Genomic DNA, 17,503 nt, shown 5'->3' with positions numbered 1-17,503 from the left:
TCGTCGCACCGAGATTTGAACCTAAAATGCAGAAAAACTCATTTCCAACGTTGCAGAACCGGTTCTGGTTCACGAAACAAGATTTCTTTCCACCAAACAAAATGTTGTGTCTGATTTAAAGAAAATTATTTTGTAAAAAGATGCTTAAACCTGCAGGTTGTTTTGGTTTTCTACGACCCACATTTTCCTTAAAAAAAAAACCCCAACTTGGTGGAAATATTGGGCTGATTTTTGTGGTTTTTATGAACCCTGGTTTCATGAATCCGGACCAGAACCAACGTTTCTGAAAAAAACCCGATCAAATATCATCGAAGAACCCAGAAATAGACGTCCGAACAACGTCCGGTGGTCAGAAATGAAAATGTTCTACCACAGAAAAACAGGTGTGTGTGTGTGTGTGTGTGTGTGTGTGTGTGTGTGTGTGTGTGTGTGTGTGTGTGTGTGTGTGTGTGTGTGTGTGTGTGTGTGTGTGTGTGTGTGTGTGTGTGTGTGTGTGGAGGGGGGGTGGAAGGGGTGGCAGCGTTGCCATGGCAGCAAGTCCTCCATCTGCTCGGAGAGAACGTCCGGGTTCGGTTGTACTTTACGAGCGTCCCTTCTCGACGACGGGTCGTGTTCGAGGGTCGTAGAACCGAGACTTCATCCGGAACCACAAATTTAAACCCCGCCTCCTCCAAACGCCACTCAACCTCCGGTGCCGCCGCCGCCGCCGCCGCTCCATCCGACACGCTCCTCTTCTGCCCCCCCCCCCCTCCCCCCTCAAAAAAAAAAAAGCACCAAAAAGTCCAAACAGAACCGGTCCGGTCCGACGGTGCCGGCTCTCTCTCTCTCCCCGACTCTGATGTTGCGTAACGTTCAGCTTTATACAAGTTTAGCTCCTTAAAAACCCAAAAGTTCTTCTTACATGTTAAACATTTCCATATTGTTTTTTTTTTTGTTCCTTCCTCTCTGCATTCTTTTTTTTTTTTATATTTCATCATCATTATTTATTATCTTTCTTTCTTCTTTTTTTGTTTGTTTGTTTGTTTGTTGTTTACAATTATGGCCACAAGTCTTAAAAGAGTTTCTTGAGTCCGGTTTCCGGTTTAAAAACTCTCTCGCCGGGTGTTTTTTTTTTTTTTTTTTTTCGTTTTTCAGTTCGGATTTTGGTCCGAGTCCCGGTCCAGTTCTGATGCGATCCGGTACCGGTCTTTTATAACATGGCACTGTTTGCTTGTAGTTTGTCTGCACAGTATCCCCCCCTCCCCCACCTCTCCCCCCGGGCACGGTAAAGCATGGCTGTACGTCGGGGCGTGTGTGCAAAGGTCTGACGGTAAAGCGCGGCGGCACCAAACCGAGGCGCCAGACTGGTGCTGAACCCAGAACTCCCGATTTTTGTTTTCTTTCTTTTTTTCTGGGTTGTTCTGGTTCCTGAAAAAAAATGGCGGTAAGTCCACTTTTTGGAGGTTTCGTCACGTCTGAAAAAAAACAAAACAAAAACAAAACAAAAAAAAAAACATCGCGAGTCGACCTACGATATTTACAGACCGTGTGTGCCTGTGCTGGAATGTATTTCAAAAAACGTGATTCTTTATTTGTTTTGCTATTCTAGTTAATTATTCACGAATTTCCACAGTCTTAATTGGTCGGGCAGTACATTACTAAAGAGGCGTCCCGGCCAATGGGGGCGGGGCCAGAGGCCGGCGTGACTAACCGATGATGAAAGCGAGAGGGGGAGGAGGGGGAGGAGGAGGAGGAGGAGGGTCAAGGAAAAGGACGAGCGGGAAGTGGGAGGTGAAAAGGAAAGGAAAAGGAGACGGGAGGGAGGGCGGGGGAGGGGGAGGGGTTAATGGACACAGGTACTGGTCGGTCAGTAGGCATCGGGCTCAGTGTGCTGTGGTACAGAGTGATTGTCCAGAGAATAACGTCGAGCGGTTATTTGTCTTTAAAACAGCAACTGGATCCTGACGAGGCTCGGCCCGACCGTCGGGAGGTCGAGTCCGAAAAATCGTCTCGGCTCGTAAGAGTCCTTTTTTTTTTTTCTTTTTTTTTTAACGGAAAATCCGCCCCCGGATATTCCGCCTCAACGTCGATTTAAAGTCGTCAGTTTTTAGGTTTTTTTTTTTTTTTTTTTGCTCCTCCGTTCATTTAAAGCTTGAGACGACCCGCCGAGTTCCCCGAACAAAGTCCTCGAGTCCGGACCCCGAAACTTCCCGCGGTGGATCCAGATCCTTCCAGACGAGGCGAAGGGGTTCAAAGGTCAGGAGGTAAATGGACCCAAAGTGATGACATCAGTAAAGAGGCCGCGACCTTTTCGATATTTAGCTCGGATTTACGTCCAGACTCGATTCGGACCTTCGGGACCGTCAGGTTAGCGTCTCGGGTCCCTTCAGACCGGGAAAACAATCCCTTCCAGGTGAAGTCCGCGTCTTTAACAAACTCGACTCGACCGTTTCAAACCTGGTGTCTAGAAAGTTCTGTTAAATCCTGAAGTTCTGGTCTCGTGACATCCACGGTTTGGTTGAAACCCGACTTTTTAAAGTTTTCCGGGTCTTTCACGTAGAGATTTCGATCCCCCGCTCAACACCTGCGAGTCAAATTAAAATCCAAAACCGACAGATGCATCGAGAAAAAAAAAAGGTTCATTTGGGGAGGGGGACCACCCGAAGCAACTCGCGCGACGAAAGTCCGGTTGTAAATGTATCCGAATCGTTTTTTTTGGGGGGATTTTGTTTCCCAAACCCCCTAAAAGTCCACCAGATGGAGGTAGTCGGGGTCTCCGGCCGGCCGCTCAGTCTTCCAGTCAATCAATCCATCAACTGACCCGATAAATTACCGATAGATTGATTGCTAACGCGGCCGTTAGCTGCGGCGGTCAGGCTCGGTCCGACGGTTCTGCTGACTGTGCAAAAAAAGAAAATGCCCTTTACTTTCCCCCTCCCCCCATTGTTCGCCCCCCTCCCCCGCCCCCTCGCCCCCCATCCATCGTCGGTCCTCCGGTCCCCCCTCCCCCCCCTCCTCCTCCTCTCAGCTGCTCCCTGACATCAGGTTGATGGCTTGCTCTAGTTTGTGCCTCAGTTTGTGTTTGCGACAGTACCCGTCCCGGTCCAACGCCGTCAGGATCTGAAGGCAGAAGAAACGATATCAGTTTATGAGGACATTTTAAATCACGTCTCCAATAAAACACTGTCCGACACTGTAAACTCTGGTTGTTCGGGGGCATCTGGGTGAACCGATGGCAGTAAACCCGTCTTATTCTATCGTTTTTCTGCGTTTGTTTCCCTCCGCGTTGACTTGCAGGTTCAGGTGAGTCGATTTTGGGGAAATAAAAAAGCCACATGTAGCGCAAGAGGCGTTCAATTCAATTCGATTTATAAAGCACCAAATCACAACACAAGGTTATTTCATGGCACTTAACACATTAAAGTCCTTTAACTTTACAGCATTATACAGAAAAACCCAACAATTCAACAATTCAACAATTCAACAATCCCCACATGAGCTGGGAGGAAAAAACTCCTCTCAGGGAGAAAAACCTCCAACACGAGGAAGGAAAAACTCTCTTTTAACAGGACGAAAGCTGCGATAGCACCGAGCGCTCCCCCTCACCTCTTCCTTGTACTTGTTGATGTAGAAGTAGAGCTCGCTGAGCGCGCTCAGTGTGTTGAACTCGGTGCCGTGGAGACGTGACTGCTCCACCAGGTAGGCGTCCATGTCCTGGTCGCTGATGCTGGGCATCTTGGCGATATCCCTGTAGTACCTGCACGGACACGGAGACACGGTTTAGTCGTGAGCGACGTCCGGATTTAGAGCAGCAAGCTACAAACGTTGCATCTACGAATTAGTTATCACGTCAGCTACCTCTCCACCCAGCTCTTGTAGTTGGGGATGTCTTTAGCGTAGAGCAGCTTGTTGGACGGAGAGTCTTTTCCGAGCCGATGTTCGGACGTCGAGCAGGAGTCCATGAAGGTCTGAGCGACGACGGACAGACAGGCGTCGGTGATGCTGCTCTTGTGGATGTCGAACACGAACTGCGGGTTCTTTATGACGTTCACCCAGAACCTGAGAGGAAGGCTGCCGGAGAAAAGAGAGATTTCTTAAACCTTTTTCAACTTCTTTTCCGTCCCGTGATTTCTTTCTCTGTTTTTTTTTCTCACCAGTTGCTCTTCCAGGTGTGTCGGACGTCCGGGTCGCTGATCTGACGTTTGTCCGCCTGCTCGTCCAGGAAGTCGAACATGTATTTGATGGCGAGCGGGAGAGCGGAGCCGCGGTGGGCGGTGCTGAACACCGTCTCGAACAGGTCGTCCACGAACTTCTGCAGCGTCCCCTGGTGGCGGGAGGACCAACACACACGGGATTGAAAATTTTAAACACAGACTTCTTAATGTGAGCATCAATTGACAGAAAATTAATTTGAATAAAAATAAGTTATGTATGCATTTATTCTTCTGTTTATCCTCGCTGTGTGTCCGCGCCGTGTCTGCGTTTTGTTACCTTGGTCGCCAGCAGTCTGGTCAGGTAGATTTCAGACACCATCTTGCTGCCTCTGTCTCCTTCTCGCTGGTCGCTGTGTTCGTGATTCTTCACCAGGTGCCAAAGTTTAGTTCCTGAAAAAAAAAAAAAAAAAAAGGCCGGATTACAAATAACACACGAAACCCCCGCTGACCCCCCCGACACACACACACACACACACACACACACACACACACACACACACACACACACACACACACACACACACAGCCTGAATACACCTGTACCTGTCTCCTGGTCCGGGGTGATCATGGGAGCTCTGGATCGGAGGCTGTCAGGACTGCTGGACGTCCGCAGTAACGACTCTGATGGCACAAAAGACGGCGAGATGACAGGAAAGGGTTAACGCTGTCCATCTGTGGTGACCCAACAATTTAAAACGTTTGGCGCCCGATATCAACCGAACTTTCACTTTCTTTTTCCACAAACCTGCTGTAGATAGAAACGTAAAAAAAAAAAAAAAAAAAACACCTCTTTATTCTCATAGAACAACAGGAATTGAATCCATGAAGAAAAAATATTAACTGACGATCCTACAACCAGGTTTAACAAAAAAAAAGGTTGGGACGCTGCGGTCCTGACATGTGGCCCTTTAAAAACATCTGGAGAAAAATACGACGAAAAGGAGACGCTGAACTGTTGAGCAGCTGAAATCCTACATCAGGCAAGAATGGGACCACATTTCACTTTCAAAACTCCAGAAACTGGTCTCCTCAGGTCCCAAACGTTTACAGAGTGTTGTAAAAACGAGAGGTGATGCAACACGGTGGTAAACATGAACCTGTCACGGCTTTTTTTGAGACGTGTTGCTGCCATCAAATTCAAAATGAGCAGATATTTGTCATAAAACAGCTAAATTTGTCAATTTCAACATTTGACTCGTTTTTTTCCCATCTATTTTAAGTTGTTTACATGATTTACAAATCATCGCATTCTGTTTGTATTTGAATATTTTCACTTTTATGAATCAAATTTGATCTTACAGGTTAACTTGAAGAAGAGAAACACAGCGGGCTGAAATAACCCAGAACGACCCTTTAAATAATTTAGAAAGAAATCAGCACAGTAATAATCTATAACAATAAGAAACACGTGGACGTGCTGCTTCGTACCGTATCGGCTCAGCGAGCGGGTGAAGGTGAAGGAGTTGGCGATGTTGTAGGCAGAAACCTGCTTCTGGACCAGCGCCACCAGAGAGCCGTCCGTCACCTAGCAACGCACAGCGAACACATCAGTCAGCGTGTGGGGGCGGGGCATCGCTCCCGTCAATCAGCCGGCTAATTATCCGCTCCGCCGGTCGATTCTTATCCCGTCCAGCGTCGAGGTAAAACTCCACGAGCGACTGATGAAGACGCTGAACTCAAAGTGAGTCGGACGAAGTTTTAACCGATTTAACGTGATATTATTCTGCACGTCAGATTTACCACCTTATTACATATTCAGCATTCATGCACAAAACTGTCTCCAGCTTTTTATTTTAATGTAATACCCGTTCTTTATTCATAAATACGTGTTCTTTATTTATAACCGTGTTTCTTTTTTATTATTAAGCCCCCGTGCTGACCTGGTAATGTGCCAGCGTGTTCAGCCTCTTCCAGTCGCTCTCGATCTTCGTCGTCACGTCTTCGTCCTGCAGGATGATCCGAGTCAGTCGACCCTGACGCCACTCTGACGACAACAACAACAACAACAACAAACAAACACACGCTGTTAGCATTTACAAGTTATAAAACGTTATTTTTTTGGGCTCTTAGAGGATTATTAATCGTCGGTGATGCCGCAAATTTTGTTTTACTTGAATGCTTCTGTTTCAGTCTAAAACGGTCATAAAATAGTGTCCACATAAAAAAAAAATCATCCTTCATCAAACACATTAATTAGATATTAAATGTGAAAATAAATATATAAATAAACTCAAATTACGTGTCGTAGCAACCAATTTTTAAATTTTTTTTTAATTGAAGAAGCAGGAAACACTTTTTAAAAATTAGCTTCAGCTACACGTCTCAAGTTGCCGTAGCGACGTCACTGCTGTTTGGTATTTATTTTACACATTTCTTCGACATCAGTGACGTCATAATGATCAGCGTGAAAAAAATAAGACAAGAAATTCATAATTCACAGAAGAACAAATCTAACGGATGCCAGCCGGCTAACGAGCGCCACCGGCGGATCAACTTTTGGTTTGTACATCTGCCAAATGAATGAGGTTTCCTGTAACGCGAGGTCACGTGACTGTGATGTCGCCGGTTACCGAGGTCCATGTCGTCGGCCTGCGGTCGCTGCGAGAACGGGATTCCCTTGTAGACGGCGTCCAGCAGCTTGTCTTTGACCTGAGTCACCGTGTCGCAGTTCAGCACCTTCACCGGCACCTCGGTCCCGGCGTCGCCCTCCGGAGGGATGCACATCAGCGTCTGGGGGGGGGGAGGGAGGGGAGGGGAGAGAGGAATGGGAGGGGAGGGAGGGGAGGGAGGGAGACGCAGCGCTTATTGAGTCATGTGACCTCAGGTATTAATTCAGTGTCGAGGTTTTCTCGGCGCATTCTGTACTTATTATTTACTGAGAAAACCAGCGGTTTGTTTTCACTGCAGCTGCGTTCAGTCAAACGTGTGTGTGTGTGTGTGTGTGTGTGTGTGTGTGTGTGTGTGTGTGTGTGTGTGTGTGTGTGTGTGTTACCAGCTGCTTGTAGTCGATCTGCTGCCTGATGAGTTTGTCTTCGCTCAGAGAATAGCGAGCTTCTCCTGTGATCGCATCGATCGGCCCTTTTTCCATCTGCTGCTTTATGGCACAATAGAGCATGAAGAGCGGCTCGCCGGCACACTCCTGATGGGGGGTGTGGGGTGGGTGGGGGGGGGGGGAGAGGGGGTGGGGGTGAAGAGGGGGGGGGGTGACAGGTTCATTATCAGAGTTGAATCCTGAAAAGTCATCAGCAGCAGGATTTAACCAATCCCCTTCACTTCCCATGAATAAATTAACTGCAGCTCTGATCTGATTGGTCACGCTGAGACCGGAGAGGAAGAACTTAACGAGGTCAATTAGACAGACGAGGAAGGAAGGAAGGAAGGAAGGAAGGAAGGAAGGAAGGAAGGAAGGATGGAAGGAAGGATGGAAGGAAGGAGGTACCTTGAGGAATCGATGCAGCAGGAAGGTGAACCAGTTCGTCAGCATCTTCTCAGCGACAGACTCCGTCCTAAACACACACAGGTCAGAGGTCAGAGGTCAAAGGTCACCGATGAATAAATGTGCTGCAGGTCTGATCACCTCGGTCAAATTAAACCGGACATGAGGAGCTTAACGAGGTCAATTAGGGAGAGAAGGAAGGATGGAAGGAGGGAGGTGGTGGGGGGGGGGGGGTGTCTCAGGTCAAAGGTCATCCACCGACCTCCTCAGCAGCAGTTTAGGATGGTTCCTGTTCTCCAGGTTCTTCTCGATCAGGTCGGCCAGCAGTTGTTTCAACACAACGGTCGCGTACTCCATCCGACCCTGAACGCACCACCAGTTATTAAACACTTATTAACTCTTAAAAACAGCTTCGATTAACTAGTTATTACTGTTATTAATTAATCAACAGCCACAAACCAGCGAGTCACAGGAATCATCAGTGCAGTAACCAGAAATATTAGCATCGTTATTAGCATCATCATTAGCATCGTTATCAGCGTCCCGTGAGCAGCGCGTTGCGTTCTGACCTGCAGGGCGGCCATCAGCAGCGAGGCGACGTTCCCTCGGTCCCTCATGGAGAACGACCTCTGGGCCTCCAGCGTGTGGATGAAGGTCAGCAGGAACATCTTGTTGTTCAGCAGCTGGCTGAAGAGACGCAGCGCTTTCTCCACGTTAGCCGGAGACTGGAGGGGACGGACACAGAGACGCTCGGTGTTTATAGCTCCGCCTCCTTCGCTAACCTCCCGCGTGTTTGCGTGCGTCGTACGTACGTCGAGCTCTTTGAGCACCGGGTGTTCTTCTATTCCCGGGAACATCACCCGCATGGTGTACATCCGGTACTCCAGGAACGGGATCTTCACTCCGTCCATGTCGTTGGTCAGTTCCTGGATGTCCGTCTGCAGCTCGGCGAAGGCTGCAGGGGAGGAAACATATCGTCAGGGAAGGAAGGAAGGAAGGAAGGAAGGAAGGAAGGACTGAGTGAGGAAGGAAGGAAGGAAGAAAGGAAGGAAGGAAGGAAGGACTGAGGGAGGAAGGAAGGAAGGAAGGAAGAAAGGAAGGACCGAGGGAGGAAGGAAGGAAGGAAGGAAGGACCGAGGGAGGAAGGATGGAAGGAAGGAAGGAAGGAAGGAAGGAAGGAAGGAAGGAAGGAAGGAAGGATAGAAGGACCGAGCGAAGAAGGAAAGAAGGAAGGAAGGATAGAAGGAAGGAAGGAAGGAAGGAAGGAAGGACTGAGGGAGGAAGGAAGGAAGGACCGAGGGAGGAAGGAAGGAAGGAAGGAAGGAAGGAAGGACCGAGGGAGGAAGGAAGGAAGGAAGGAAGAAAGGAAGGACCGAGGGAGGAAGGAAGGAAGGAAGGAAGGACCGAGGGAAGAAGGAAGGAAGGAAGGAAGGAAGTTGGTCAGTTCCTGGATGTCCGTCTGCAGCTTGGCGAAGGCTGCAGGGGAGGAAACATATCGTCAGGGAAGGAAGGAAGGAAGGAAGGAAGGATTGAGGGAGGAAGGAAGGAAGAAAGGAAGGACCGAGGGAGGAAGGAAGGAAGGAAGGAAGGATAGAAGGACCGAGCGAAGAAGGAAAGAAGGAAGGAAGGATAGAAGGAAAGAAGGAAGGAAGGAAGAAAGGAAGGAAGGAAGAAAGGAAAGAAGGAAAGACCGAGGGAAGAAGGAGGGACTGAGGGAGGAAGGAAGGAAGGAAAGAAGGAAAGACCGAGGGAAGAAGGAGGGACCGAGGGAGGAAGGAAGGAAGGAAGGAAGGACCGAGGGAGGAAGGAAGGAAGGAAGGAAGGAAGGAAGGAAGGAAGGAAGGACTGAGGGAGGAAGGAAGGAAGGAAGGACCGAGGGAGGAAGGAAGGAAGGAAGGAAGGAAGGATAGAAGGACCGAGCGAAGAAGGAAAGAAGGAAGGAAGGAAGGAAGGAAGGAAGGAAGGAAGAAAGGAAGGAAGGAAGAAAGGAAAGAAGGAAAGACCGAGGGAAGAAGGAGGGACTGAGGGAGGAAGGAAGGAAGGAAAGAAGGAAAGACCGAGGGAAGAAGGAGGGACCGAGGGAGGAAGGAAGGAAGGAAGGACCGAGGGAGGAAGGAAGGAAGGAAGGAAGGAAGGAAGGACTGAGGGAGGAAGGAAGGAAGGAAGGACCGAGGGAGGAAGGAAGGAAGGAAGGAAGGACCGAGGGAGGAAGGAAGGAAGGAAGGAAGGAAGGAAGGATAGAAGGAACCGAGCGAAGAAGGAAAGAAGGAAGGAAGGATAGAAGGAAGGAAGGAAGGAAGGAAGGAAGAAAGGAAGGAAGGAAGAAAGGAAAGAAGGAAAGACCGAGGGAAGAAGGAGGGACTGAGGGAGGAAGGAAGGAAGGAAAGAAGGAAAGACCGAGGGAAGAAGGAGGGACCGAGGGAGGAAGGAAGGAAGGAAGGAAGGAAGGAAGGAAGGAAGGACCGAGGGAAGAAGGAAGGATCGAGGGAGGAAGGAAGGAAGGAAGGAGGGAAGGAAAGAAGGACCGAGGAAGGAAGGAAGGAAGGAAGGAAGGAAGGAAGGAAGGAAGGAAGGACTGAGGGAGGAAGGAAGGAAGGACCGAGGGAGGAAGGAAGGAAGGAAGGAAGGACCGAGGGAGGAAGGAAGGAAGGAAGGAAGGAAGGAAGAAAGGAAGGACCGAGGGAGGAGGGAAGGAAGGAAGGAAGGAAGGACCGAGGGAAGAAGGAAGGAAGGAAGGAAGGAAGTTGGTCAGTTCCTGGATGTCCGTCTGCAGCTTGGCGAAGGCTGCAGGGGAGGAAACATATCGTCAGGGAAGGAAGGAAGGAAGGAAGGAAGGAAGAAAGGAAGGACCGAGGGAGGAAGGAAGGAAGGAAGGAAGGAAGGAAGGATAGAAGGACCGAGCGAAGAAGGAAAGAAGGAAGGAAGGATAGAAGGAAGGAAGGAAGGAAGGAAGAAAGGAAGGAAGGAAGAAAGGAAAGAAGGAAAGACCGAGGGAAGAAGGAGGGACTGAGGGAGGAAGGAAGGAAGGAAAGAAGGAAAGACCGAGGGAAGAAGGAGGGACCGAGGGAGGAAGGAAGGAAGGAAGGAAGGACCGAGGGAGGAAGGAAGGAAGGAAGGAAGGAAGGAAGGAAGGAAGGAAGGACCGAGGGAAGAAGGAAGGATCGAGGGAGGAAGGAAGGAAGGAAGGAGGGAAGGAAAGAAGGACCGAGGAAGGAAGGAAGGAAGGAAGGAAGGAAGGAAGGAAGGAAGGAGACCAAACGCACCCTCCTTGCACTCTAGCGCCACCCGGCTCTCCAGGTTGTCCATCTGCAGCTGGAGGCGTTTGAGCGTGCGGTCGGCGTCGCGTGTTTTCCTCTTGTAGGCGATGAGCACGGCGATGATGGCGATGAGCAGCACGCCGCCGCCCGCTCCGATCCCGATGATGGCCGGCAGCGTCAGGGCGCTGTCGGAGTAGATATGGAGCGTCCCCGGGGAGTACTCCAGCCCGCCCACCAGGATCTGCCACAGAGAACAGATTTATTCAGAGGGGAGTGTTTATAAGTTCTATACATGTGGAAACAACCAGCAGGGGGCGCTGCAGGTCCCTCCAGGAACTCTCAATAATCAACACAAAATTCAAGTAATCTCCACAACATTTGCAAAATAAAAACAGTTTTTCTGCTAAAAAAAAAAAACATCGTGAACGGAAGCTCTGCTGAAAGCATGACATCATAAAGTCTCCTTTCATAATAAAACTGAAGACAAAAATTACTACGGAAACACAAAATAACAACAAACGAGCATAAAATTAACGCAAAAATTACGATAAATAAACATGAAATGAGCATAACTGTCGTATAATGACGTATCGTCTGCGTAGAGACGGATTTTATATTATAAATTCAAGACTTGTTTTAATGTTTCTGTTCCGCTGTAAATTGTAGTTAACGGAAATTTAAGCAAACACAAATATTTCTGGCAAAATTCAAGCAACTTTTTCGTAAAAAATATCGTGAACAAAAGCTCTGCTGAAAGTATGACGACATAAAGTCTCCTTTCAAAATAAAACAGATTTTATTTTCCGAAAATAAGTGTTTATTTGCAATCATTGAGGCTCCGCCCCCTTCTCTCACCATCAAAACAAACTGCTGCTTGCTAACAACAGGAAGTGAAAGGGATTGTGGGAAATGTGGTCTTATGATGGGAACGAGGAATTTATGTTCAATGAGTTTTGTTTTTAGTGTTGAATGAATGTGATTTAAAAGAAGCAACGAAAGCTTTTATTTTGAAGGCAGATGGAGCCTTTGTGTTCTATATTATATTATTAGTCTGTTCTGTTTTATATGTTTATGTATTAAAAGTCTCATTAAAGTGGCTCCTCCTGTAAATATTGACTCGCCTGCTGATGAAGACTCTGATGAATAAATGATGAAAAACAGATAAAACGAACTGATGACATTCTACACTGATCAATAATCAATAGTTTGAATAATGTATTAATGGGTTTGTTTGTTCATTGATACTTTGAACATCAGTGTGTGTGATTGCATCATTAATGTGTTTACTCAGCCACATTGTGGGGACTCAACAGCCTGTTAGAGGACAAAAATGAATCAATGGATGAATGGATTTTTAATTCTATAATAGTTATTATTATAACTCTACTAATTTTGTATATTTGAATGTTGTGGGTTTTATTTTTATTTGTTTAATAAACAGAAAGAAATCCATAAAACAAACATCAGATGTGGACAAGGTCAGTTTGAGTTTCCAGGAAATGAATGGAAGTTAATGCAACGTCCCCTGAAGTGATGAAAACCAGTATGTGTGTGTGTGAGAGAGAGAGAGAGTGTGTCGCCCTCTGATCTGTGATATCAGACCAATTACCCATAACTCCCTGCAGCGGCACTTAATGACTTTCACCTTTTATAAAGCCCCCCCTCCCCCCTCCCCCGTTCTCCTTTCAAAAACCGAATCATGATGTGAGGCTCGTCTGCACGTCGACACAAAGTCCCTTCAAAGCTCCTCTCTGCCTCTTTTAATGTTACATTTTTTTTGTTATTTATTTTTAACATTGAACGTCGACCTGATGAATCGTTCGGCTCGAATAAACAAACAAACTCGGAGAAACATTCATCGAAGTTCCTTTAATAACTTTAATAAGTCCGACGTGATTTTTATGAAGATGTGGAGTTTCATTTTTGCGCCTCTCGTCGTCGTCGTCGTGAAACTCGACAGAAAATAATTTCAGCAAAAAGTAAAATCAATAAAAGAAAGCTCTATTTTTTAAAATTGGTTAATCGATCAGTTTCCTGCTACTCAAATGGGTTCAGATTTGTTGTTTTAATAGAAAATAACCTAAAACCCAGCAAGACAGATATTAACAGCTACTAAATATAAATTAACTAGTTATTACCATGATTAAACATTTATTAACTAGTTATTAACAACTATTAAAGCCCATTATTAACAGATATTAACAGCTAATCAACCCAATTTAAGTAATTATTAACGGCTATTTAACATTTATTAACAATTATTAACTAGTTATTTAAAAATATTAAATGATTATTAACTAGTTATTAAAAAAATATTAAATGATTATTAACTAGTTATTAACAGCGACTAAAAGCATCCCACTTATCAACATTGAAAAATCAACTAAACTAGATCTTAACATCTATTAATCAGTATTTAACAGGTATTACCAGCTACTGCCACTCAAATCTGAAACCAATCACGTTGCGGTTAAAAGGAGGCGGGGCTAAACTCCTGTCACTCACCAGGACTCGCTGTTCTCCGGTGAGATCCGGCGAATCACAGAGCAGCTGGTTCTCCGACACGGTCAGCAGACAGGGAGACTCTCCAATCAGGACCGTGTAGTTCAGCCGGTTGTTGCCAGGGGCGGGGGGGATCAGGTTTTTACCCTGAAACACACACACACACACACACACACACACACACACACACACACACACACACGTCAATCACCACTTCTTCTTCTTCTTCTTCTTCTTCTTCTTCTTCTTCTTCTGAGCTTCCTGTGTGTTGGTTTCTCTCACCTTGAGGATGATGGGTGAACCAGGTTTGACCTCCAGGATGCCAGAGCTCCCCAGGGGGTCAAAGGTCGGGTTTGGGTAGTGTATGAAGGGGGTGGAGTTTAGGACCAGCAGGGAGGAGACCTGACAAAAAAATAATAATGATAATATGATATTAATACGACGTAAACAGAAAAATCCCTTCAGGAGTTTTTTTTTCACTCTACTTTTCACTTCTGGAGATTCTGATAATAAACTCGAGGATACCTGGTCGAAGATGAAGCCGAACTCGTCGGGCCGCAGCGCCCCCTCTGGCGGGTTGGGTTTACTGTAGACCAGACCGGGAGCCAAACACGTCATCGTGCTGTCGTTGACGGCGGTGCAGAACTGCAGAAAGAAAAAGGAGAAGTCTGGTTAGGACCACGCGACAAAAATTAATCTTTAATCGATAATAACAACGCAGCTTTTATAACGGTGTGAAGCGGCAGCAGAAACAACAGGAGGCGGGACGAGTTGTGCCCGCGCGCTGAGAATAGCATGCACCTCGTAACGATTAGCATGCTCTTTAAATACGATGTGGTTTTCTCTACGAGGTTCATTAATAATTATAAATCATCTGAAGTCTGTAGTTTCTGAACATTTAGAGTCATGAGGGTTTTTTATTATATTTATCTGGCAGCATTTCATTGATACGATTGATCTAAAAAAAAATTACCCGGTTTTCTCAACTGATCCAAACTGATATATATTGCTTTTTAAATATTTTACTATAATATGTTATATCTTATATGAAGCAGTATTTTTTCTTTTAGTTGTCTTCTGTATCATTAAAGTGAATAAAAGCAGTAAACATTTATAAAATCAAAGTCACAATAAAAGCCTTGTTAAGAGCTTAAAAAGTTTTCTATCTGCTGAAGCGCCCGGGAGGCTTTTATTTTGAAAGAGTACAGGAAGTTCTCACGTTGTTCGTTTCCACTCCTCCGTATTTGGCTCTGACTTTGGGCTCCTGGATGGTCAACAGGTTGGTTCCCGTCACTGTGATCACTGTGCTGCCACTACACACACACACACACACACACACACACACACACACACACACACACACACACACACACACACACAAAGGTTAGAGATCAATGGTTCTGATTGATTGATTGATTATCATGGATGTTCTGGAGGTTTTACTTGAGGATGGTCCAGTTGGGTTCGATGCCGGTGATGGTCGGGTCCTCCGTGTAAACGTATCGGGTGTCCGAGCTCGTCACCTCGGCCCTGTCAATCATCAGGCGGATGGGGGCGGGGCCAGAGCCCGACAGGGAGGGGGGAGTTATGCAGACGATCTGCCGAATGGTCCGTCTGGAGGAGGAAGAAATAATTAACGACTGCTCTTCTTTAAAAAAAATAAATAAATAACAAAACCAGTTTGATTTAAATGTGAGAAACGATCTGAACTGACTTGACGAACAAACACTCGTCTTTATCGATGAAGACGGTGACGGCGCTGCCGGCGTCCAGCTGACGACCTTTCACCGTCAGCCTGGTTCCCCCGGAAACAGGACCCTTCTCTGGGAGGACCTGGCTGAAGTTGGGGCTCTGGAGGAGGAGGAAGAAGAAGAGGAGGAGGAGGAGGAGGAGGAGGAGGAGGAGGAAGCACAAAACAAATGTCAGTATATTTAATAAAAAAAAGTAAGTTTGAGTATTTTCCACTTTATGATATTTAAACTTCACATCACCAGAAGATTGGCAGCAACGTTTCTGACAAGATTTTAGCTTCATTTTTAGCGATTAAGCTCCGCCCCCTTCTGTCCCCGAGGTAACTCACCACGAAGGAGTACGTCTGCGTGGAGAGCGTTCGGTACTCGGCGCTGCAGACGCCGATGCAGAGCTCCACGGGTCCGCCGGGGAGAGTGAGGCAGCAGCGCTTCGGCCATGTCGCACACGATCCTGCAGACACACACACGGAGAGAGAGTCAGAACACGCCTCTCACACGCGTGTTCTACGACGTGCCGACACGCTAACTGACCTCTCGGCGCTGATGTACTGCGACGCGACGGAGTTACAACGAACGCCGGCGACCTGAACGTGAGCGATTTCCTTCACCTGGAGGCCGAGATTCTCTCCTTCAATGGTCACACGGGTTCCTCCTTCACGAGGTCCCGTCAGAGGGTCGATCTGTAAGGGGGAGAGGGGGGGGGGGGCGGGGGGGGACGAGGGGGAGGAAGGGGGGGGCGAGGAGGGGTTCAAATTTAAAACAGTCAAATACCGTAAATACGTGTCGACGTTATCACAGCTGCTGTAATAATTTGATAATAATAACAATAATAATAATAGTCGTTACCTTGGTGATATTTGATAATAATAACAATAGTAATAATAGTAATAGTTGTTACCTTGGTGATATTTGATAATAATAACAATAGTAATAATAGTCGTTACCCTGGTGATATTTGATAATAATAACAATAGTAAAATTAATAATAATAGTCGTTACCCTGGTGATATTTGATAATAACAATAGTAATAATAATAATAATAGTCGTTACCTTGGTGATATTTGATAATAACAATAGTAATAATAGTAATAGTTGTTGCCTTGGTGATATTTGATAATAATAACAATAGTAATAATAATAATAATAATAATAGTCGTTACTTTGGTGATATTTGATAATAATAACAATAGTAATAATAATAATAATAATAGTCGTTACCTTGGTGATATTTGATAATAATAACAATAGTAATAATAATAATAATAATAATAACAATAGTAGTCGTTACCTTGGTGATATTTGATAATAATAATAATAATATTTGTTACCTTGGTGATATTTGATAATAATAACAATAATGATAATAATAATAGTCGTTACCTTGGTGATGCGCGGGTGGCTGCAGCGCAGGTTGTGCCGGCCGTGGTGCATCCAGTTCTGCTCGGGGGAGGGGCAGTGCTGCCGCAGGAGGCACTTCCTGCTTTCGGTGCACCAGCCGCACTCGAAGGTGGGCGGAGCCTTGAGGCACTGACCGCAGCTGGAGCGCTGAGCCTCGCACTTATAGAGCAGCGCTGCCAAAACGAGAGGCGAGACATCGTGAGACGGGAGCTACGAACACACCGACCGAAGTCCGAATAAAATAATACGCAATGTTTTAAGTTTTTTATTGAGAGGACTTTATTTGGAAAGACTTTCCGTAAATGTAATTTTTCTGATGTTCACAGCTGGGTTTGGCGTCTCATTTAGCCGGAAATAAAAACTTAAATATTATCACAAAAAATACCGAAAAAGTTCTGATGTATTTACACGAAAACGTTAAGCAGAAGTTAAAATTTGAGTTTTCGTTTTGTTTTCCTCGAAGTCGACGAAGACTTCGTGTTTTTCAGGTCGTCTGTCGCGTTTCTGTAAGTTCGATATCTCCGGAACGACTCGAGGGAGCTTCTTCAAATTTGGCACAAACGTTCACTCGGACCTGAGGACGAACTGACTCGATTATGGGGGTCAAAGGTCACCGTGAGGTCTCGTCCCTCCCGTTTGTCTGTCCCGCTGTTGGGGTTACACGATATCTCAGTAGCACCTCGAGGGGGATTCTTTAAAATTTGGCACAAACGTTCACTTGGACTCATCAATCAACCAATTAGATTTTTTTTTAAGGGTCAAAGGTCACTGTGACCCCCTCAAGACAGGTTTGTGGCCATAACTCCGGTGTTCTTTCACTTATTCTGACACAATTTCACACAAATGTCAAGGAGGGAGATTCTGGTTGAACACCGACCGGTTTGCACCAGTCGGACTAAATTGAATGTCAAGAGATGAAGATGAACCGGACCGACGATGAGGAGATTTTTTTTTACCTTTCATGG

General features: G+C 46.2%; 1 protein-coding gene across 1 annotated transcript in view; it reads right to left on the bottom strand.

Moving 5' to 3' along the window:
• Positions 1-2,999: 2,999 nt before the first annotated feature.
• plxna3 (plexin A3) overlaps positions 3,000-17,503 on the bottom strand; it is an 80,452-nt gene continuing 65,948 nt past the window's right edge. Inside the window, 26 exon segments of the mRNA XM_069177717.1 lie at positions 3,000-3,099; positions 3,586-3,736; positions 3,838-4,050; positions 4,134-4,303; positions 4,471-4,583; positions 4,737-4,814; positions 5,622-5,718; positions 6,074-6,177; positions 6,764-6,923; positions 7,186-7,332; positions 7,633-7,699; positions 7,892-7,992; positions 8,199-8,354; positions 8,442-8,584; positions 10,893-11,127; positions 13,392-13,535; positions 13,671-13,790; positions 13,914-14,033; positions 14,608-14,701; positions 14,832-15,002; positions 15,103-15,239; positions 15,469-15,549; positions 15,551-15,590; positions 15,671-15,819; positions 16,521-16,711; positions 17,495-17,503. The exon segment at positions 17,495-17,503 is cut by the window's right edge and continues 88 nt beyond it. Of these exon segments, the coding sequence (XP_069033818.1) occupies positions 3,004-3,099; positions 3,586-3,736; positions 3,838-4,050; positions 4,134-4,303; positions 4,471-4,583; positions 4,737-4,814; positions 5,622-5,718; positions 6,074-6,177; positions 6,764-6,923; positions 7,186-7,332; positions 7,633-7,699; positions 7,892-7,992; positions 8,199-8,354; positions 8,442-8,584; positions 10,893-11,127; positions 13,392-13,535; positions 13,671-13,790; positions 13,914-14,033; positions 14,608-14,701; positions 14,832-15,002; positions 15,103-15,239; positions 15,469-15,549; positions 15,551-15,590; positions 15,671-15,819; positions 16,521-16,711; positions 17,495-17,503 (3,287 nt within the window). The 3' untranslated portion in view covers positions 3,000-3,003.

Source organism: Embiotoca jacksoni, unplaced genomic scaffold, assembly GCF_022577435.1.
Source record: "Embiotoca jacksoni isolate LCO1_2020_lvr unplaced genomic scaffold, fEmbJac1.0.p SCAF_77, whole genome shotgun sequence".
Lineage (NCBI taxonomy): Eukaryota > Metazoa > Chordata > Actinopteri > Embiotocidae > Embiotoca > Embiotoca jacksoni.
The sequence above is the reverse complement of the archived record's forward strand: the minus strand, read 5'-3'. Positions and strand labels throughout refer to the sequence as shown.